We start from the raw sequence: 23,777 nt of genomic DNA, 5'->3' as shown, positions 1-23,777 counted from the left end.
TGCCAGACCTAGCTGCCGTTTTGCACCTCAGCAAATAAACTACATCTAACAAAGACACTAACAAAAAACAATGTAGAAAAACAAAGCAGTGTAGCCAAACAGAACCCAGAACTAGTTTTTTAATAAAAACTGAGTACATATGTGACCACGGTAAAAACACAAAAAAATTACAGCTACCTTTGTGTAAAAGGTGGAACTTTAGTCTGATCTTAAATTTGACCCTGAGGCTAAACACATTTGAAACCTATATGTCAGAGTGTGAATCAGGAGCCATCTCTATTTAAGTCTGGCGAACATTCATTTGGCTAACATTCATCCAAATTAAAAGCATTCCTTAAGAAGCTGTAAATTCATGTAATTTTATCCACAGAGGAGAGCTAAGACTAGTTCTCAACATCATGTCACTGGATGGACCTAAGTTGTAATTTAATGGACTGTTCAATTAGTTCTTATAACAGTATTTTAGAAGTTACTGAACTCCAACTGCAAGCTCATCTACCACATGACTTGCCAAGTGAACAAGTTAAACTTCCCTACACAAAGGTGAATGGGCATGGAAATGTACCAGAGCTGTCAACAGGGCATGGGAATGCACAGGAGCTACTTGTGCTTAAGTAGGCATCTAGTCTATAATAACAACAGCACCACAGTTCACAGTATATACCCCCACCTAAAGTAAATGCATTCTTAGTTCAGAAAAATGTACCATTATACCAAGCTACTTCAGGTAACTTTAGAGTAGCTGCAACTATATTTTTGCTCTGCAGGGTATCAACTTGCTAAAAGCATATTTTACAAGGTCTTCGACTCAAAAAGCCACATATATGGGCTCTCCTTAGAAGAAAACTTTAAGGGAAGAGATTGCCTCTGTGGGATGCCTCAGCTGGGATACTGAACTTTTGTTTGAAAGGAATATTGATACACTTCTAGATTCAAAGTCACTACCTATCAGTCCAGCACTAAACATAAAGCACAGACTACAACTGAAGCAATAAATATAGCAATAACACTCCGGGCTTTAGGAATGGCACAGAAAATACCTGCTACTGCTTTACTGAGGACTTACTCATTAGACCGAATTAGGTTAGGCAAAAGATGACGCAACTGTAGCATGCTGCAGACATATGAATATCACAAGCACTCCTCTGTAATACGCTACTGAGCAAGAGGAAGAAGGAAATGAGATGGCAGGTGAGTTTTTGCCTTTCCAAGTTAGTCTGGGCTATAGTTTACTTTCTTCCCATGGAAATCATTAATGTCTGAGACAGAACAGGTTGCTAAAACATACATACTTCAGGAGTTGATGCTGCACAGTCACACTAGGCCTTCTGATCCAGTCACCAGCAGTCATTAGCTAAAAAATTTAGAATCAGTTCATATCTTCCCCTTTCCTCATTCCACTCCTGCTGCCCAGGAATAGTGAGAAGAGACAGCAACTGATTATCAACAAAATTCAGCCTACCAGTCTTTATGATCATTAAGGAAAAGAATGGAAATTCAGGTCGGGGAAAATCAGAAGTTAAGATATGTGATTTTGAAATTTTAAGCCTAGTAAGATCCAGTAACTTTGCAGCTGTTCTTTGTATCTTTATACAACATTTTACTGATATATTCCTCAATAGAATATGTTTATACTTGCAGTAAAATCAATATACATGTTCAGTTTCAGAAGAAAAAGGTTTAAGATGGTTATGAGATTCAATTCCCACAGCCTTAACGAAAAGCAACAGGACACCCACACATTTATGAATGGATAAGGTCATTAACTAAGCTGAATAAAACTGAGCTGAGCTGCTCCGCACAAAGATGGCAAGCAAAAACAATGGTGACACAAAATGCACTTACACCATCTTGCTGCTCTAGGGTTTGCACTTAACCACACTATTCCAAAAGCAGAGCATGTAATTATCTAACAGACCAGAAAAAGTACTTTGATAAGTACTGCAGTAAAACAGGTTTGGGTATTACCATAGATAGTTCCTCCTTTTACTAAGCAACTCATTTAGCTAAAACAGATGCAAACACTGTGCTTGGATATGAGTTGTTTATTGTTACAGAGAAGGGAAAACCTAGAAAGATGTGTTAAAGTTATAGCTATAGTTCTAGAGAACCTAGAAGATATAATTTTAAACTTGAGGACTGAAAAAAGTTGCTCCAAGTATACCAAGGGCTGTAGAGTATGGCTACAAATCTGCAAGCCTCACAGATAATTCTACTGAAGTCCTGGTATTTACAGAAGTGTGTTTCCAGGAGTAGAAGCAAGAGCCAGTTCTTGAGTCTGTTGCTCACTACCATCTATGGTAGAGCCCTATTAAGACTTATAAAGAAATTAATTATTGTTTCTTACACAAGCATTGAAAACTGAGGTTTTTCAGATGAAGGTGTCAGGCATTGATTAATAATGTTCTTAAAAGTGACCAACAACAGCTGGTAAAGAAGTTATCAACTGCAATATTTGATGTTATCATAAATAACAAAAAAAGGGCTCACTGTGTTAATTTTCCCCAAGCTTTAAACTGCTGTATTCAGGTGCCTGGGGAGTCTAACAATGAGATTAGAGAAGTGTTGGGCTGAAATGTGGCCAGTGCCTATAAAGGTATACCAAAGCCTTTGCTCCAGAACTTCCCCGTTCATATTTGGGAAGCTAACACTATCTAGGGAAGAAGTTGACGCATGCTTGTGCCTTAAGCCATCTGCGTAATGGAGACAGCATTCATGCAGGAGCCAACAGCAACGATTGGATATGAGAAGGTAAAAAGTGTAAAAACTGAGAATCATCACGTGAAAAAAAAGTGTGTTTAATTTTCACTTCCTCTTGAGAAACCTGATGACAAAGCCAGTTTTCCATAATTTGGAGTTCATTTGGATGTCATAAAATCAGAAGTTAATTCCTGCCATGTTATTTATAAGCACATTTAGAGAGCACTGAGGTTACAAAAGCAGCATCTATAAAATAAATGTCTACCCAGTTGCAATGTGCGTTACAACACAAGCTCCAAGTATTGGTTTGGTAGGTACCCTCTACATGTCTAGCAACAGGCCCAGCAAGAATATAACACTGCAGAATATGACTATGTAGTTTAGAAAGAACATTCTATTTACTAGTTTTAGCTTGGCCAAAGGTATAGTTAGAATAGCTTGAATTAAACAAGAATTCAAGGAAAGAAGCACCTTATTGTTGATTTGATTAATATCATTCTTTGTATGAGACATCTATGAGCTAGCCTCATTCAGCTATGAAGTAATGAGTCCCTAATTACAGCAATCTTCCCTATTAATGCTTAATATTCAAAATTACCCTGTACTTAAGGTCTTGAACTGAAGATATGAGGTCTAAATGAAGGTTAAATGTAGAACTGCAATACATGATTTGTCTTGTTCATAAGGAAATTGCTTGTTTCTTTCATCTGAGAATTGACCTACATCTCAGAACTCTGGCACGCAGACTAGTACCAGAGAAGCTGAACAGTTGATGGCCCTTGTTACTGGAAACCTCCTTGTGACTTCAAAGAAGCACACAGCTACTGGCAGAAGACAAGAAAACCGGAACCACACTTATGCTTCAGGTGTCATTTGTAAGCGTGCAGCATGAGTTTCCTCAGTTAAACTGCACCTTAATCTCAGATGACACTATTGTGTTGGCTTATGGTTCTCGAACTAGAGGTAATAGTAGACCAATCCTAGAACACCAAAGTATGAAACTTATTTGGCAAAACTGGGAAATTCTACTAAAAACGACATGAACACTATGACTGAAGCACTCATAACTGGAAAATCAGAAGTACAGAATGATCTTCAACCTCGTTTATGAAGTGCTTAAACTTAGCTTCTGTTTTAAGAATTACTGTTTGCCTTTTAGCTAATTTTTGTTCTCAACTTGGACTGAGTCATTTTTTCCATTACTGCAAGCAGGCTACTTTGTTTTTATTGGATGCTTTAAGTCTAAGCATGTTCAGAACATCACAACTACAGAACTATAGTTAAAGCAAGATAAAATTTGCTGAAATTAACAATTAAAATGAGCTTAAAGCAAGATTTACAGCCCATCTACTTAAAAAAAAAACAACTTTAGAATACTTTAATATCAATATACAAAATTTAACCCATTCCTTCTTTGCACTCAAGAAACACCTGGCAACAGTTTTATCAATTCTTAGATGGATTTTAGAGACCCTATTTTTAGATCTTTTTACCACCAGGGACTTTATACCATCTCATATGCAAGAAGTTAACCAACTGTGTAGCTTTAATTTATTACTTTAGGAACCGTGGCTTTATATAAATGAAAACTTAGTAAAAATCAGACACTATTGAAAGATCTTTTTTGTCACATTAGAAATAAAGTCCTTGAACAGCAGGATTGCATTTTGTTTCTTTAATAGCTATTACATTAAATGTGTGAAGACACTATTACAAAAAAATATAATTACATTTTGCAAGATAAGATAATTTCACATGACAGCATTCCTGTTTCCAGAAAAATGCCAAAATGTTTACAGGTTAAAGTTACCCCAAAGAAGCTGAATAATTGTGTCTACCCAACTATTTAAATTAATCAGTTAACATAAAAAACAAGCAAAACACCACAAAGCAAACACCAAACAGCCCGGGAACTGTGAAAAATTCCAGCCCCCCAGTACTACAACAGTGCTCCTCCATTCACCAGTTACAAATACAAATGCAGTATAATCTATGTTTGACACATTGGTATAATAATTTAAAAAAAATTATTTCTTCAAAAGAATCAAACATTAAAACGCAAGCAGGCATATTTCATGTATTTCTTGTGTTCTTCCTCCCCAAACTTCATACACATCTTCCACTATGATGCACTGTAGAGCAGGAACGATGTCTCCAGAGGTCTACGCAAAGCCTAGCCACAAGTGAAGCCACTGCTTCATTAGGAATTTCTGCAGTGTTGTATGCCAGGCCCATCATGAGAGAAAGGCCATTGAATACAGCATTTACTGTGTGAGTTCCCATATTACTGTAACAACTTAAGAGCTCTAAACACCGGAGCAGAATCTCGGGAAAGATCTATATCCACATCTGTGGAGCAGATCAGATTTTCTGGAGAAAATTTCTGCTTCAGTAGCCAAAATGCTACCGGAATGTAGAAAAAAAAACCAGCAGCATCTCCAAAAAAGGAAAAAACAGCTAAAAACAAAACAAGAAAACCAGACAGACAAGCATTAGTTAGCACATCAGCAAAAGTCCTGATCTCCCCAAATAATACACTCCTGAAGAACTATATTGGGCATCTATGTTTCTGTATCCAATTCAAAGAATCATTAGTCAAAGCAGACAATCTAAACCATACTTTCATTAAAAAAAAAAAAGCCACACCCAAAAATACCTTCTGTTGAAACTCATTTCTCAAGCCAGTGCTCCCTGGCACCTCTCAGTCACCTGTTCATATAATATTTAAAAAAAAAAAAAAAAGTCAAAAGACAGTGTAAGGCAAGATTGCTCCATACTCTAGGAAAGTAAAGCAAGATAACCCCTGTATTAAATAAACATTTGCTTACTTACACAGCACTAAAGTTAACAACCACATTTTACATTTCTGCTTTATGGAACAAAGAATGCTTTGCTGTAATAAAACTTGATACTCTCTTTTTATAACAAACCTTTTCTGCTTGGTATGATACAACAATTCCTCCTCTCCACTCATTTCTCTGCTTCCTATGTCATGCTTTTCAGGAATTAAGACCACACAACATCTGTCCAGACCAACTTTGCAGTAGGTGGAAAGATTACAACACATGCCTACCTACCTGCCAAAAAAAGTAAGCTCTGAGATCCAGGAATAGATTGAGCAAAGACATCCCTGTTCAGCAGACTGAAGCCAGTATGCTTGCATTTAGAATGGAGAGAAACTCCTTGCTCGGACTGACCAAGTCCAAACAGGAAAGGCCACACTACATCCTATCAAGGTCAATATAATATCAAACAGCATTCTAAAACTGCTGGCTAAATGCACATAGTAAAAAGATGTGCAAAGAAAAAATCATTGTATCCCTTCTGGTCACCTGGGGAAGGAAAAAAAATAAGGCATGAGAATACAGCAAGAAAAAGAAAACTGGTAGACAACTGCAGTAAGCATCCCACCTCTAGTTACGTAGTTGCCTTCCATGGCCAAAGAGATTTAAGGAAGTCAGAATTCTCAGACCCTAAAAATCAAAAGCCTCATAATCCAGATTAAAAAAAAAAAGTCTTTAAAGTAGAAGAAAACACCCTCATTTTCATTTCACCTAAAAGCAGACAAAGGCTAAGCAAATATCCTCCAGATAGTTCAGTGGCAGAAGTAGTATCGCCTTCCACCAGCCACTCAACAGCCAGCAAATACAGCTCACCTCATAACAGAAAGTAGTACCATGCTCACAGTGTCCACCACTTAAGAGCTAAATCAGAAAGGTTGCAAAACCAGTGCAACAGCAGTTGTTTTTTTTCTCTTCAAGGACCAGAAGACAATTTTGGTTGTGTTTTGGGATTTTTTTTTTTCTCTTTTACATAATTTTTAGCAAATCAGAGCTCTATTTTGTCTTTCACCTTCTTAATAGTCACCCAAAAAGCACTTTCCACTAGAAATAATTCTTTGTGTGATCTGGATATTGGGAAAGATCATTACAATTTTGCACCTTTCACTGCATTAGCTGGGATTTTTTTTGCAGCCTTAGGGTACAACCACAAAAGCTTTTTCTCTTTAAAGACAAAGTTTCAGTATGGCTACCAGGAACACAGATTAAGGAGGCTGCATAATTTTTCTTCCAGTTTATGTAGGACCCTTGGGAACATGTTAGCAGAACTGTTTGGTGGTTTGCCTTCATATATTTCCAGCTTTACTTCTGCCTACAAGACAGATTTTTGTCAAAAACTAAACCTGAATTAGTGCTAGTTCCAAGCCTCCATGAAAACCTAAAATATGAAACAAGCTTTCACACAGACCAAAGATTCCTACAACAGTTAAATGATGATTTTATAAGTTTAAACAAGTAGTCCCCTGGGAAAAGCACAGAACACTCGCAACTAATACAATTTCACACAGTTTTTGCCTTCAATCTCCAAAGCTAAACTAAGGACAAAGCATTAAATCTTTCATCTAGGCAGTACATTTAATTCTGAGCCACAGATTCATGGAAGTGTCCTTTTAAGCATATAATTTGTCACTTCTACATTCAATTGACTTTTTAGCTGAGCAATTCCACACCAACCTCTACAACTGCAGGTGATCAGTATCACTGCTGCATGAAAATGTACGTATTTATCAACCTATCCTGGTTTCCTGACATTCAATCAGTAAAAGCTGATTCAGAGCAAATTAACACTAACTCCCTAAAACAACAGCCACAGAAGTAAAAGCTGGAGAATAGCATGAGTTTGTTACTTTAGGAGAGGAAGACAGGGAAAGTAAGAATTATGAAGAAAATACTTATTTGAAAAAAGAAACAAATTTTTGGGAGTAAGCAGTGCCTTCAAACAAATACTTGCTGACTTTTTGGAAAAAAATCACAGACTGAAAGCAAGTGGCAAATGCAACACTCAACTGTCACTTGATTTTTGAACAGAAGAACAAAGTTATGAGTTTGCTTCAGTATTTGTCTCCTGGAATTCACAGCTGCTTGGCTCCAACTTCCATCTGCAAAATGAATAATTTCCATTTTAGGAGACCAGCTTGCAGGAGGTCAGAGCAATCTGGCTATACTTGATTACACATCATAGCTGGTTACAAGCTGAAGGAGCTGCCTGTGCCAGTACATGCACAAAATAAAAATCTAAGTTCATCAAAGCAAGTTTACTAGGACTTCATCAACTGAGGCAAAAGTTGCATTGAACTTTACTCCTGAGATTCAGCTGCTACTGGAGAAGTTAATATCTACTTCTAGCAGTTTTAGCTCAAATGATGGATAAAATTACAATTTAAATTATCCTATATCACAGTGATGGAGAGCCAGGATTTTGGCTTCATGCATTTAAAGAGTTCCCTACCTCCAAATTCAGTGGCACATACAATTCATATATTTACCAATAAGCAAATGCAGAACATCCACTCTTCTCCTTACCCACAGTCCTTTGCAAGAACTCAGGGAAAAAAAGGATTTGTGATTTATGCCACTTGGTGGAAGTACAAATCAAATTGTTACAACTACTGGCAAAATACAGGAAAGAATTATGGCAATAGAGAAAATTCAGAATTATTTAATTGTGTGTGACATGTATGTTGAAACCACAGGTCAAACTCAACACTAACACTAGAGACTTGAAAGTTAAAGCTTGTCAGTTTGAACATTCGTCCAAAAAAAAAAAAATAATAAAAAAAAAACTACTGACAGTGGCTTCAACTGCCATGCTCAAAAACAAAGCCGCAAAAGTTTATTGCTTCAAGGATTCAGAGACTTAAAACCAATATTTTAGCTTGTTGTTTTATGGCTGAACAGCACTGTCAATCAGCCAAGCACCTCTTCTACCCATACAGTAACTGTAGTAACTGTAAACTAGTAAAAACAGTATGAAGATATGGTGATATTATAGATTAACTACATCACTACTATACATCTTAAAGTTCTAGAGCACACCTGCCTATTCAACCCTGAACACAGGGGACATCGCAAGAGTCAATAAAAAACTGTATGACATTAAAATAGCTCTTAATAGCTGCAAAGAAAATCCACTCAATGTTAAGAATTATTAACCATACAATGTAACTTACAGTTGAAGTGGGAGGGAAAAAAGTATACCCGTTTAGACCACAGCTATCATAGCAGCCTGTTTTAGAAACAGGCTACCGCTCTTTGGGGTAGAAATGAAAAGTTGCTTAAGTGAAATAGATCAGAAAGGCACACATCTCCAAATACTTCTAAAGCTAAGTAAACAAACAAAACTGTTATGAGTTTGCTCTAATCTATAACCTTCCAAGATTTGCATATAAAAGATACCTATTCCTGTTGAAAAGCTGCAACTTTTCTTGACCACAGCTGCTTGTCACTATAGCATCTTCACCAAGAGGTTTCCAGTAAACTTTCCCCAATATTGCAAGTCCTACAGCTTTTACCAGTTCAATCAGACTTTTTGCATTATTTTGATGAAACGCAGCACTTCCCTTTGATTCCTGTTTTTCTGGACATTATCTGTGGCAAAGATGGCACTTGATGTCAAGTCAAAAATCTCACATTAAACAAGCCTCAGAGTACACATTCAAATCCAAGACAGCGAAGTAGCCATGCCACTGACTCAACTGCAGAAACTCACCCCTTGCTGCCTAAAGGGAACATTCTCTTATGACAGACCAGTCCATTTAGCCAGTATATTAGAGCCCTGCTGTATTTTTCAGTTTGGACACTGTGCCCAGTGCAATTTTCAAATTTAAGGCTACTCTCCATCCCCCCTCCAGAGAATGGGGCAGACACATTACCTTTCCCTAATTATTCCAGAAGACCCCATCACTCTGCCACTCACCAGCCTTTGACACCATCTCCCACACCATACTCCTGGAAAAGCTGGCAGCCCATGCCTTGGACAAGTGCACCCTTCACTGGGTTAAGAACTGCCTGGGTGGCTGGGCCCAGTGAGTGGTGGTGAACGGTGCTGAATCCAGTTGGTGGATGGTCCCTGGTGGCGTCTCCCACGGATCAGCTTCGGGCCCAGCCCTGTTTAAGATCTTTAAATTTAATACTGATGATTGGGATTGAAGGGATTGAGTCTGCCATTAGGAAATTCGCAGATGACACCAAGCTGTGGTGTGATGTGCGTGCTGATCTGCTGGAGGGTAGGAGGGCTCTGCTGAAGGACAGGCTGGATCCATGGGCTGAATTTAATGACATGAGGCTCAACAAGACAAGGTGCCGGGTCCCCCACTTTGGCCACAACAACCCCATGCAGCACCACAGAATGAGGACAGAGTGGCTGGACACCAGCCAGGCAGAAAGGGACCTGGGGGTATTGGTTAACAGCAGCTGAACATGAACCAGCAGCTGTGCCCAGGCGGCCAACAACATCCTGGCCTGCATCTGAAATAGCATGGCCAGCAGGAGCAGGGCAGTGATTGTTCCCTGGTACTCAGCACTGGTGAGGCTGCACATTGAGTGCTGTGTCCAGTGCTGAGCTCCTCACTTTAGGAAAGATGTTGAGATGCTGGAGCATGTCCAGAGAAGGCCAACAAGGCTGGTGAAGGGTGTGGAACACCAGTCCAGTGAGGAGCGGCTGAAGGAGCTGGGGATGTTTAGTCTGGAGAAAAGGCTCAGGGCAGACCCCATCACTCTCTACACCTCCCTCAAAGCGGGCTGTGGCCAGGTGGGGGTCGGTCTCTTCTCCCAGACAACCAGCCATAGGACAAGAGCACACAGACTTCAGCTGCACCAGTGAAGGTTTAGGTTGGCTGTTAGGAACAAACTCCTCACAGAAAGGGTCACTGGGCATTGGAATGGGCTGCCCACAGAGGTGGTGGAGTCACTGTCCCTGGAAGTGTTTAAGGAAAGGCTGGATGTGGCACTTAGTACCACAGTCTAGCTGACAAGAGGGTTTAAGGTCATAGGTTGGACTGGACCTCGAAGGTCTTTTCCAACATAATTGATTCTGTGGTGGTGTATTAGGAAGAACTTCCCTCCACTCCTCATTCTCTGCTAAACTGGCAACAGTATTGCTGTTGTATGAATATAGTGTTTCAGGCAAGGAGGGAATCATCCTCTAAGAAATGGACAACTTTCTGCAATACTGACTAGTATTTGAGTGGTTAATAACTTCTTTCCAAACATTTGTTATCATAGAGTCAGGTTCCACCAACTGTTAAAATTCAAGCCACTGCAGTGCCTAGAACTTCAAAGAAAGCCAGAAGATTGAAGAACCCCCCAGCACACAACCATACTGGATGTACTATCTGCATCTCAACCTAAGATTTTAAGAAAGATTCTTATATGCAGCCAGAGCATTATTAGAACGGGACTTCATCTACAGGTTGGGCAGAGAAATAACTGAGAACAGCTCTGTGGAAAAGGAACTGGGGGTGATGTTTGATGAAAAACTCAACATTGGGTTGTCAGCATGCAACCACAGCCCAGAAGGCAAGCCATACCCTGGGCAGCAACAAAAGGAGTGTGACCAGCATGTCCAGAGAGCAGATTTCTCCCCTCTCCTTTGCTCTTGTGAGACCCCACCTGGAGTGGTGTGTACAGTTCTGATGTTCCCAATATAAGGGCAGTAAATTGTTGGAGCAAGCCCAGAAGAGGGCCACAAAGTTGATAAGGGGACTGGAACACATCCTCTGCAGAGCCAGGCTGAGAGAATCAGACCAGAGAAGAAAAGGCTGCATGGAGACCTCATAGCAATCTTCCAGTACCTGAAGGGGACCTACCAGGAAGCTGGAGAAGGACTTGTTGTCAGGAACTGTAGTGATAGAACCAGGAGTAATGAGTACAAATAGAAAGAGGGGAAATTTAGACTAGATATTAAAAGAAATTTTTTACTGTGAGTGTGGTGGGACACTGCAACAGGCTGCCCAGAGAGGTTGTGAATGACCCAGCCCCGACAGTGTTCAAAGCCAGTCATGATAATGCTTTGACCATCCTGATCTGGCAGGTGTCAGTGCTCATGGCAGGGGTTTGGTTGGGATTAGATGATCTTTAAGGTCCCTTCCAACTATTAACATTCTACGATTATATGAAAAATAACTGGGATTAGGGAGACAAGTATCTTAAGAGTCATAATATTTTCAGTGAATCAAGAGCCAGAAGTATTTCACAATCTATATTCTGAGGCTGACAAAAACTAAAGTATATGGAAATCTTTAGTCTACATATTTGGCTTTACAGGAGTAATTCCTTGTATTCTGCAATTCCTTGCATTAAGCAAAGCTAAAACATTCCAGAGAGAAATTTATAGTGTACTCATGGGTTTGGGGGCATGGAGAGAGTCATTTTAGGTATCCTAACAGGGAGAAAGAAAAGTAGACATGTAAACATCATGTGTCTCAATGGTTGCTGATAGTACTAAAGAAACCAGCCCTCATCAGACCTTTCTTGGAGAAAGAAATCAAAGTGGGGCACATGCCGAGTTTCTATAAACACCAGCACTTTGTTAAGGTCTCTACAGATAAAGACTTGAATATGGAGACTGCTTTTATAACTCTAAAAGCACCAATAACCAACCAGTGCTGCTTATTTATTAAGAGCTTCAGGGGAGATGGATTTGACTGTCAAAAATCCAGTTTCTGTAACATGAGTAGAGCAAGGAGACAGGAGGACAGAAGAAGAGAAAGGGGAGCAATTTATCTGGATTTAAAAAAATTGCTTTCTCTGTCACTGTTCCTAGGATCAGAAGATTACTTTTTTTACCCTGGGTTTCCCAATGCCCACCTTCATCTAGGTCACAGAACTTGTTAAAAAGAGAAACTTATGCAACTCTATGGTGTAAAATGAGTCTCGTGAATCACAGCTACCAAAAGATAAGTAGAGAAGTGTATTGATAAAAAGTTAGTGATGTCAGTGCTAGTTAAGTGACGCTCCTCAGCTTTACAGCCTATCATGAACTCAACTGCAGAACAGCTGAAGCCACATTTTAAACCACTTTTGTTTTAAAAAGTGAAGGTTATGACTTGAAGTTTAAAACCCAAGTAATATTTGCAGTTTAAGCTGCAATGAAGCAGTCCAAATCAGTAGATGCAGGCTGTTAATTGTTTAAATTCTACATAAGCACCCTCCAAGTATTAAAAGAATTCAAAGCATCTTATCAAATACATTATCAGCAGTGAAACACGACAAAGCAAAATGAACAGGGAAAAAAGCACCAAGAAAATACTCCCTTATTTAAGTCACTTAACTTGGTAATATAAAATAAAATTAGATAATTACAGAGAAGAAATTAAAAGAGCTCCAAATCCTACAAGAAATTAAAGAACAAAGTCTTCCAAATGCTGTCATGAGAGTTTGTCTTGAAAAGACAAATAACTTGTTACAATATGTGCAGGTAAGCAGCTATCAAGATAAAGCCCTTGGAGGATCTCCCAAAAGGGGGAAATTACACATCAGCTCTTAGAGCACTTCAATCATATCTCTGTGTCATGATAAATGATGTCACTGAAGAAGATATTGTTTTGATGCCAAGGTTTCTTCATAGAAAGTTACTTTTAAGTGCTGTTTGGTCTTCTATTTGAATCCCCACTGTTTGCCTGCTTTCAACTACCAGTGATGCTTTTATTTATATGCTGTGCTTTGGAAGCAAAAAAAACCCCACCAAACGCAGAAGAAAACCAACACAAAAATCCTAAAAACCGACTTCAAATAAAAAGTATTTTCTTTAATAGGACTACTATCATGCAAGCTTTTCTTTGCCAGCGCTTTCTTGGTTTTATGCTTTAATCCAGTATATGCACTTGACATGGCAGATGTCTTATTCTAAAAAAAAAAAAGGATGCCAAACCATGATTGCAGCAACAGCTTTTGAAATCCACCATCTTAATAATCACACATTTTGTTTTAGTAGGCTTTCCTGGCTTTTGTAAAGTTTTTGTAAGCCAAACTGAAGCTACTGATCTGCCCTTGGGAACTGCTCCATACACATCCAGAAAACCTACTGTTTCCATGTTCCTCGTGCCATAGAACTTACTAATGATTAGGCTCCAGAAAGCTATGACACTTTGTTCACAGGTACAGTGATTCTCACAAGGTTAGGCTTCTTGCAGCAAAAAAAATCTAATAGTACTTATCTCCAGCAATCACATCTTAACAGACACTTGAGCTTGCAAATGCTATTTGCTATAATTACAATTTACATTTTTTATTATTACAGAGTACACCAACCTTTTCAATTGCTGAGAAAGAGCTCTCCCATCCCCAGATCCCAGTGGGTAAGTGATAAAACACTTTACAAAATATATAACGTATCTTTTGTCATTTGCACCAAGTTGTTCCCTATTTTCCTTAAAAACTGTAGTTTTTAAATCACCACTGCTGTATTTACCTGGAGCTATAGATAAAAATTGTTTCTACAGTAACTTCATGAGCTTTCTTAGGAGTCATGATTGATAGATCCAGCCAAAGCCCACCTTCAATATTTAGTAAGTCTATTAGAAATGTTAAGTACAAGAGACAATAACAGACCTGTTAAGTCACTTCTCTGCAGAGATGTAGGAAAGCTGTTTCTCTTCTTAAGTGTACAAACACCTGATAAGCACTGTGACATACAAGCATTAGCATTCACTACCACTATTAAACACATACAAACACAGCTACAGTGCCAAGCATTTGGCTAGGCTGTGTGCAAGGAAGTAGGCACTGAGTGACCAGAAAGTCATGTCCAGAGAAGTTCATAAACAAAAACCCACTGACAGTCCCAGTGCTAGCACAACTCACCCCCTAAAAAAATAATGCTGCAACAATAAGCAGGGTTACCTACACTTTCTAAAATACAGAACTAGCAGTCATAATTCACACTGACTGAGGAAATAATACAAGTAGTTTAAGATTGTTTCATCTCTGGGATATGAAGGGATACTTTTGGAAAACTGATTTATTTTTATAAAATTATTCATTTAATTAAGACTACTTATTCCAGTATAGTTGCATCTATTTGCAAACCCCCTGCAAGCAACAACGCTTTTGTTAAAACTTGAGACAACATGCTTTGCAGCCTCAAAATAACAACTTGTCCACTTCAGCAAGTGTAGGTTTTCAGTCAAGAACACTAAAGCAATTTTCAAGATATCTGTAAGCTGAAAGTTACAAAGCCGTAAGTCTGAGATGGTATTCCAGTTTCTAAAGGGGCCCACAAGGATCCCGGCTTTGACAGAGGAATGCAGCTCCTCAGTGAAAGCTTCATCTAAGTTAATTGTTTTAGAAAGCAGCACTGACCACACACATACAGTGTACATGCTTGTCAGATGTGTTCACCTTGGTTACCAGATGAAGATAGTGTTATTTTGCCCTAGAAAAATACTCGCTTCAGCTGTGAAATTTTAAGAAAACTAGTAAGGTAAGTTCATCCTATAAATCCTTTAAGTTTGGACATTTGTTAGAATTACTAACAAACTGGTTTCATGTTAACATTCATCTTCCTTCTGTGAAGGAACAAAAAAAACAAAACAAAAAAAAACCCCAAAAACCTAGGAAACTGAAAAAACAAGAGATAGACAGATAGATATTAGATCCACAATACAAAGGTAACACTTGAAAGTAATTCCCTGATGTACACTAAACCTCAAATATTCAAGAAGTATATAGATAAATATAGGTATATCTCTCTCTATATATATAGATATATAAGATTCCGGTTACTCTTCTAGCTTCACAGTCAGGGTGGTAAAACAAACTCCAAAACTAAATAATCATCCCAGAACTAAAATTTGTATAATAATCACCACTGGCTTGCTAACTGATCATATCAAAGCAAGCTGTCATAGTTCCAACTCAAAACCCTGAACTACAATCATAACATAGGAAAATCAATCAAAGCAAATTTCAGACTGAACTAAAAATAATTCTAAAAAAATGTCAGTGAGACTTGGCCCTTTTGAATGTTTTAGGGCTAGAACCATTTCTAACAACCATAGCTTACAGATAATTCAGTATCAGAGTCAATGGTCATGTGCTAGTTATAAACCAAACTGAAGCATTCAGAAACTACAGTAGTATAGGAACTATACTGTATTATTTGCCATCTTGAAGATAAACCTACTTCTGTATGTAAGCCCAAAATGAGGCTACATTTAATTCTCAGGGGCTTCACCCTCTTCTTAAAGCCAACTCCACACGTCACTCTGTTTAACACCATTAGTGTAACAAATTTATTTTTAATGGGGTAAGTGCTAACACCACTCAGACATAAATGGGGAAACAATCTTGTTCAAAGACTTCATCATATTGCTCTAATTTTGGTTTTGTCAATGAGCCGGCAAAGATTTAGTGTTTCCAGGATAAGCACAGTGCCTGATTCAGTGTGGTCAATAACTGAAAGAGTTGGGTACCAAGTCTTGTCAAAACAATGCATAAAAACAATAATTTAATAATTCAACAATGCTCCCCTCCACCAAGTACCGTGATCATCTTTTGGCTTCTTGTATTCTATCTTACAGACTTTAAATTACTAGAAAGGAAACAGCTGAGGAATGCTGCTACTCTTATGCCATGCTTTCCATTGACTGTCATTTCAGGAATGCATATAGCTTGGAATGTCTCCACCCATCCAGCAGCATCAGAGGCTGACCAGCTTAGGGATGGCTCCACTGCCTTACAGCTGCATTCCAGTTTGCATTATACAGCTGTCAAGATCAATGAAGAAAAATATATTGTTGGGCACTGACAAAACATTTGTTAGGCAAATGTCCTCATATGCTGCATGTCTTACTTGGTATGATAAAGGTGTACTCATGCTACACTTGATCAAAACTACCTCTACATTGCTTTCAGAGCAGATTAGTTTGTGTAAGTCTAACCCATCTGAACATATCCTTGGATAAAATTCTAGTATTTCCTAGAACACATGCACGTTCCTCAACTTCACATGGTGTGAGCCCAGCCTCAGGCAACACAATTACACTGACAGAGACTACCAATTTGCTGGGTTCTCAGTTTTTGAGAGGATTGCACTAAGTGTCTTACTAACCGAGGTAATAACTTTGAGAAAGGGAGCAACTGAGAGCATGAGCAAAGGGATAAACAAGTAAAGAACTGGACAAGAGCCTGTCAAACCATCTGTTCCAACTAAAACGTAGCATATTTTGTTCAGCCTACAGAGTGGTATATCTGCTAGTGATTTACACTGACTGCTTCTGTCTCCTAGCCTCAGATTTAGCTAACAACTGAAATTCAGTAGTTTGGTAAAACAGCATTCTTGCTACTACAATGTCAAAATCAGAAAGGCCTTAATATCAATTTTATCAATTTTATTCATACATACAAAAGCACATCTCATCTACTCTTACAAAGTGCTTTTTGATGACCTTTCCTGAGAACGTGTTCTAACAATACCAAAAATAGAGAACACATAGAAAACTACAGACAAAGCTGTACTGTAAAAGCTGCATTAATGCTACAGTGAAATTTATATCAAGAGACCAGCAGATATTGTCCCTTATAGCTTCAGTAAATACTAAAGCCCTACCAGCTGAATTCATCCTTACACTGGAATGCAGAACTCTACCTCTATGACTAGGAAGTTAAAGAAAGCTGTCAGTTACACTAACATGAAAACTGGCTTTAAATACTTAAAGTCATTTCTATATCCTAGAATTCACTTGGGTTATTCTGTTTGTGCACAAGAAATATCCACAGCAATGAAAATACACAGAAATCCCAGGTTCAGACTTGACAGACCACTTAGAAATAATAAATCTAACAAGCTGAAGAGATTGTTACTTGTTTCTTTCATAAAACACCAAAGAGAACACAAATTTTTGAATATAGTATTTAAACTTCCACTATTATACTCACAGTATATTATGAAAAATCACGCCTTTTTCCTCTCGCCTCCATTTCAAAGAGTAAAAGAAAAGAAACTTAGATGACAAGATCAGTAGGAAGTTAACAAGTACTAACTGTACCACCTGAACCTAGCTACTGTAACTACAGAGAGAAAGATCTGTGGGCCACACAAGAACCAATTACAAAAGGCAATTTCAACAAATATGCCTCTGTAGTCTGATCACTGAGTGACGTCAGCATTACATTTATTTCTGGGCTTATTTTCTCTCTGCTCTGTTGCACAGATAAAAAATATGTGAAAAAGAAAAGCCATGATAGAAGAATAATAAAACAAGTTGAGCAAATTACTCAAAAATTCTCAGTGGTAGAAGATCCACAATGAGAGCATTAGGAGGTTTGGTGATTAGTAGGTTGGTTCCCCTCCAAACAGTGAGACTTCAACATCAGTTTTGTTAGTACAAACCTTTCTGTACAAAATGAAGTCCTCCTACTTGACAGTTTTGAAAAGTTAACAAGTATATCATATGCAATGAGTATTCTCATTCTCCAAGAGAGTCATGGTAGAAGTCTTAGCTAGGAGGTTACTAGGTTAGCTTTGAGCTATTTCCATACCTTCCTTACCCTGGTTGTTGGGTGCTGCTGCTATGATGCAAACACTGTAGAGATGCAAGACTCTGGCAACCTGCTTTTTGCTCTTACAGCTTGATGTGCTGCACGTGCTGCAGCCCCAGCTCAAGTACTTGACCTGTGTTATCATTCATCAGGAGCCCGGACAGTGCAGCCATAATGCCCTCTACTGAATTCTAAGGCAAAGGGATCCAGTGCTGGTAGATTCTGTGTCCCTTTTGCATCACTGGTTGCAGTTTAAAAGGGTGTCGTAACAAGGAAACAGCTGGTGCCAAAGGTATCTATACCCGTTACCATATCAGGTACTAAGAATATGCCACCAGAAGCCCTGACAGAAGTTTTCACATAAGCAGTTGCAAAAACTCCTGCAAAGGAAGGTACTTCTTATCTAAGAAATAGATTTCATAGAATCCAAAGGAAATACTAAGACAGCAATAACTGTCCTTACTCAGAAAGGGTAAGCAAGCATTCTGTGAAACACACAGTCTTAATTAGTATTCAGGGATAAACACAGCAGAGTCCTACAACAGTGGCAGCAAATCAAAATTTCTATTTAACACTGCATACTGCTCTATCTGCAAACTAGTATATAATTATAATATTGCTAGAACAGTCTCACCTTCACATTCAATTGAGCACCTAAAAAGTTGCAGAAAAACACTATTTGATACAGAGAGACAGCCTTTGAGGAATTTTGCTTAATTAAACTGTAGTTGTCACAGACAAAAAAGGTAACATGAATCCTTCACCAAGGAGTAGGGACCTTCACCAACACCCACTGCAGGTGCCCAATGATGCCCCATGCACAAACAGCCAAGACAGTATCCCTAATCTTACCTCAAAAGCAGTACCCTCCCCAGAACAGGCAAGATCAGCACAATAGGACATGTTCTTAACATGCTGTGTGGTGGAATCAGGCTACAGCACTCACCTTCCTCACCCAGAGAAAATGAGGCCAAAAACAAGGTTACCATCTCCTAAGTCTGAGTAGTCTCGAAGAAAAAGGGCAGTCAAAAAGCAGTCTGCATAGATTGTGACACCTAACCACAGCCTAATCTCAGCCAGTGCTGAGGTGTGTGCAGGTACTCCATACTACAGATTGGATATTCCCAGGGGAGCAACGTGCACAGGAAATCCAGCCTTCCAGGAAACTGGCCACATCGTGGTCCCTCCCCACTGCATGCAGCCTTTCCATGGTGCTGTCCAGAAAGGGTGGGCTCCACTTTCCTGTACAAAGCTCTATGTAACTTCTAGACAAACTACTTTCAGCCATTTAAGCAATAAATTCCAGTCAGAGCTAGTGAACTAAATCCTCTTTCATGAAAGCCAAGGAAAACAGAAGAGAGTCCAAACTCTAAGGAATGATAGGTGTTAAGCTTTCAGTACGACAGAACTGAATTCCACTCTGAAGAAGTATGTCTGCCTAAGAAGAGATCAAGTTTTACTGAAAATATTATATAACCTCTTCTTAAGATTATTTCAGAATATGCCTCTTCCACCCCCCATTCTGGAGACACTGATAATCTGCAAGGTCACACCTCACCTTTGGGCTTCTTTCTTTTCTCAAGTTCCCCTTACATTCCATTGTTAAGGCAGATTAGAAAAGCTGCACTTTAAATTAGATCTCATCCTGCATAGCAGCCGTCTGGGAGTATAACATTCAAAACTTCCACCTCCACTACAATAATGGCACTGACATCTGATGGTAAATTTAAGTTCTCATTTCAAAGTTTTCTGGTTTTACATACACACAATATGTATATAATGCAGATTATGCAGCACAATACACATTATCCTGCTGCAATATCCTACATTGTATATATATCTCAGACAGGAAAATAGCACACTACACTTTTGTCCTCTGTACTGAAGGTATAAGCTGAGGACTTGTGCAGAACAAGTTCTTAAAGCAAGCTTTGAACTCAAAATTACATAGAGGAATAACGACCACTTAATGACAATTTTTCCTCTTCTGCAAGATACCAAAGAATTTAATTTGTCTGTCCTCAGATATGATGCACTCAAGTCCCTTCATTTGTGCACATGCAGATATAAAACAAAATCTGCTCACTGTCACTGTCAAGAGCTGAAGTAGCTATATACATACATCCATATATATATATATATATATATATATATACTCCCCCCCTTTCCTCCTCTCAGCTACCAAGTCAAGTAACTGTTTTCTTTCCCATATGCATGAAGAGAAACAATTCTACATGCAGCTTTCTGATGATGATGGCATTCTATCCCACTCAGGAAAAGCTTAGCTAATGGCTTCAGCAACAAAGCTTGGTGCTCCATTAAAGACCAGACCTGAAGTTCACCAGAATTTCAGGATTAATGGTACTTTCCCCTCAGCAATTCCAACTACCTGTGAAAAATAAAACAAAGCTTAAGTCTCTTCCTCTAACTGCCATATGCAGCAGGAAAATCAAAGGCTAAATATTAACTATTTAATTATATCACTATTTCAGACATATGCATTTGCTCTCAATAACCGGAAAAAAAATAAATTGATGGAAGACAAGAAAGACACAACCCAAAAAAGTACAGTAATTTTATCTTCACTGAGATAAATTAATTCCTCTGAAGGAGCAATGTCTACACGGGACCTGACAGACAATGCAAAAAAAACCCAAAAAAACAAAAAAAAACAAACCCCAAAACCAGAACCCCAACCAACCAATTAACCACAAAGCAACAGCATGCCATGGCAGTCTTAAACACAACATGAACACAATTACCATCTGTCAGTCAAAAATGCCTGGAAGAATGACAAGTTTCTGAAGAGTTTCCTTTGAGAACAGATACAGCTTTAGTCATGCTGCAGCCAAAATTGATTAAATTAATTCATGTTACAGACTGCATCATGTGAGATTTGCACCTTTTATATCGCATATTAGAGGAAAATAAGGTCTTGTGTTAATAATGAAGAGAAACCATTCAGAGTCAGTCGCAGGGATTTGTTATATGCCTCTTTTATAGCAACAGGTAACCTTCACTTACTGTACTGCCTCAAGAGGATTATAACTTCACAACTGATCTTATTTGCTTTCAATATCATAAAATCAGAACAGGTCCTTTGGTATCACTAAAGGAGGGGAGGGGGAAGGAGGAGCACAAGCAAGAATTTTGGCAGTGATGTAAATGTTTACCGTTGTTACCTTGGGCTTTGCTCTTCCAAGCTGCAAGCTGACTACAACATAAAAAAAAAAAAGGGGGGAGAATATGCTCAGAATTATCCTGATGAAAGCTTTTTTGTATATAGTATCAAAAACATTTTGAAAATGCCATCTGGGCATCAAAAAGATAGAGCACCATCTCTAACAATAGAGCGAAACTAAACGTCATTCTTCCCTACCAATGGCTGGAGAACAGCAACTTGCAGACCCAAGGATCTAACCAGTTAAGGTATGGCTTCCCATACAGAGCTCCTTAGAAGCATAAAGCTACCATAACTTGATTAGAGGAGGATAAATACAAAAAACCTTGCAATGAAGTGACAGGCTAGCCTGCAGTCAGGTAACCATGCCGCAGTAACATGCTGACAGGCTTAACCACAGTACACACTCATTCTTCCAGTTCAGTTCATAACTGAAAGTGAACCAACACCCTTTACAGGGGAGCAAGTGACAACTCAGACACAGCAAAGAGTCATAGAATTTTATATCCCATGTTCAAGAGGGGATTCTATCCAGTTCTGCAAGGCGGTTTATTTATTTCTAGAGCCTCACATCCTTGAAACACCTATACAGGATGGAGAAAAATTCACCAGCTAATTTCTTTTAATGTAAGTAGCAACCTTACCTAACCATTTTGGGAAGATTTTTACTTGATCAACCTACAACACATAACCATTAAGATTTTTCTCTTAAACTACTGAACAACTTCTAAACTTAAGAACGAGAAGCTAACCTGTCAAAGACATTTTTTGCTTTCCAGATATTCAGTGAACCTAATATTGTGCGAAAGCTTTTGGCCTTCTAGAGAAAAAAATCTATTCAGGCAAACCCGCATTATCTCCGATTGCCACAGCCTTTCCTTATTTGGCTAACGTTTTGAGATTCCAATCAGACTGCTATGAAGTTCAACATGCACAAAGCATCCATTTTGAGGAAACTTCACAGCCAGTTTCCCGTCCATTCCCCCCCAGCCCAAGTGAAAGTTATCTCCCTCGGCACCAACCCCCCTCCCACATACCCACACCAGAACAAAGCGATATGGATTGGGCTTTACTACTTTCCAACGCACGGAAGAAAAATTTAAGACCCTTGGTCCCCTTGAAGTTCAGCTTTCACACTGCGATGGGAGTCATCGGTAATGAAAACAAACAGCCCCTTATTGATACGCGTTCCTATATAATGAACAAAACACTGGTTTCCCCTAGAAACCGGAGAGAAATAGATGATCCGTCTCTCAACACGGCCGCCCGCACACACGAGCGGTCTTTAATCGGCTCAAGTACTGCGGAACCGAGGAGACGAGGGAAGCAGGGAACTACTACCGGGATCCCGGGCAAGGGGCAGCGGCGGAAGCGGCCCCCGAGGCCAGCCCGCTTCTCTCACCTGCAGTCACCCTCCCACGCCGGGGGGCACCTGAACGGGCACCCTCAGCCCACACGGGGCAGGGCCCGCTCCCCCCGGCCCTCTGAGGGAGGCGCTGCCAAGAGGGGAAAACGAAAGAGGGTCAGCGGCACCTCCTTCCCGCCGGAGGAGAGGCCCATCCGCCCCTTCCGACGCCCTGCCCGCGGGGAGGGGGTGCATCCTCCCGCCCCTGCAGCCCCGCCGGCCCGCCGCTCGGCCCGCGGCCCCCGGCCGGTCCCAGGCTGACCCTGCCGCCACCTCCCCGCCCCGACACCCCCCAGCGGAGGGAGCGCAGCCGCCTTCGGCCCCTTCCTCCTCCACCTCCTCCTCCGGAGGGGCCACTCGGCCGGCCTCGCCCCCCCACCCCCACCCCCGCCCCAGTCCGGCCGGGGGTCCCTCGATCGGCCCAGCATCGACCTGGTGGAGAGCGGTGAGCCCGTCCACATTGGCGTAGTTGATGTCGGCGCCCCGCTCCAGCAGTCGCAGCACCTCCTCGGTGTCTCCGCTGGAACAGGCGGCCAAGAAGACGGCGCCGTCGTCGAACTTCACCTTGGTCTTCTTGCGCTTGACCACGGGCGGCTCCAGGTCGGTCTCGGAGCCGATCCAGCGCTTCAGCTGCTCGTTCCGCTTCTGCTTGGCGTCCGCCATCTTCATGCCCTGCTCGCGCCGGCCCCCTCAGCCCCGGCCGCGCCGAGCGTAGACTTTATACCGCCACTATCCCACAGCGCACCGCGGCCGCGCGCGCTCACCCGCCCAGGGAGGGCGCGGGGCGGGCGGGGAGCGGAGAGGCGGGGCGGCCTCGTTAGCATAATCCCGCGAGACTTCCGGGGGCGAGCAGCGGGGAGGGAGGCGGTGCGCGAGCGGGGCGGGGCGGGGCGGGGCGGGGCCCAGTGGGGAGTGGGAGTGGGAGGGGGAGTGGGAGTGTGCGTGTGAGGGGGAGTGGGACTGGGACTGGGAGTGGAGAGTGGGACTGGGATTGGGAGTGGAGAGTGGGACTGGAAGTGGAGAGTGGGACTGGAAGTGGAGAGTGGGACTGGGAGTGCAGCCCCAATTCTGTCGGGGAGCTTCGCTAAAGGCGCTGCCCATGCCCGCCCGCGATCTCCGTCACCTGCGGTGACATCGGTGTTTCTGCCTGCATTGGCAAACGGGGCGCCTG

General features: G+C 40.6%; 1 protein-coding gene across 4 annotated transcripts in view; it reads right to left on the bottom strand.

The window, feature by feature from the left end:
- Positions 1–23,398, bottom strand: part of LOC131593015 (protein phosphatase 1 regulatory subunit 12A-like) — a 112,178-nt gene extending 88,780 nt beyond the window's left edge. For all 4 annotated transcript variants that reach the window (XM_058865154.1, XM_058865155.1, XM_058865153.1 and 1 more), the window contains exon 1: positions 23,039–23,398. In XM_058865154.1, the coding sequence (XP_058721137.1) occupies positions 23,039–23,275 (237 nt within the window). In that variant the 5' untranslated portion in view covers positions 23,276–23,398. The remainder of the gene's footprint in view (positions 1–23,038) is intronic.
- Positions 23,399–23,777: the final 379 nt, after the last annotated feature.

This window comes from Poecile atricapillus, chromosome Z (genome assembly GCF_030490865.1).
Source record: "Poecile atricapillus isolate bPoeAtr1 chromosome Z, bPoeAtr1.hap1, whole genome shotgun sequence".
Classification (NCBI taxonomy): Eukaryota; Metazoa; Chordata; class Aves; order Passeriformes; family Paridae; genus Poecile; species Poecile atricapillus.
This window is presented reverse-complemented; position numbering and strand designations above follow the sequence as displayed.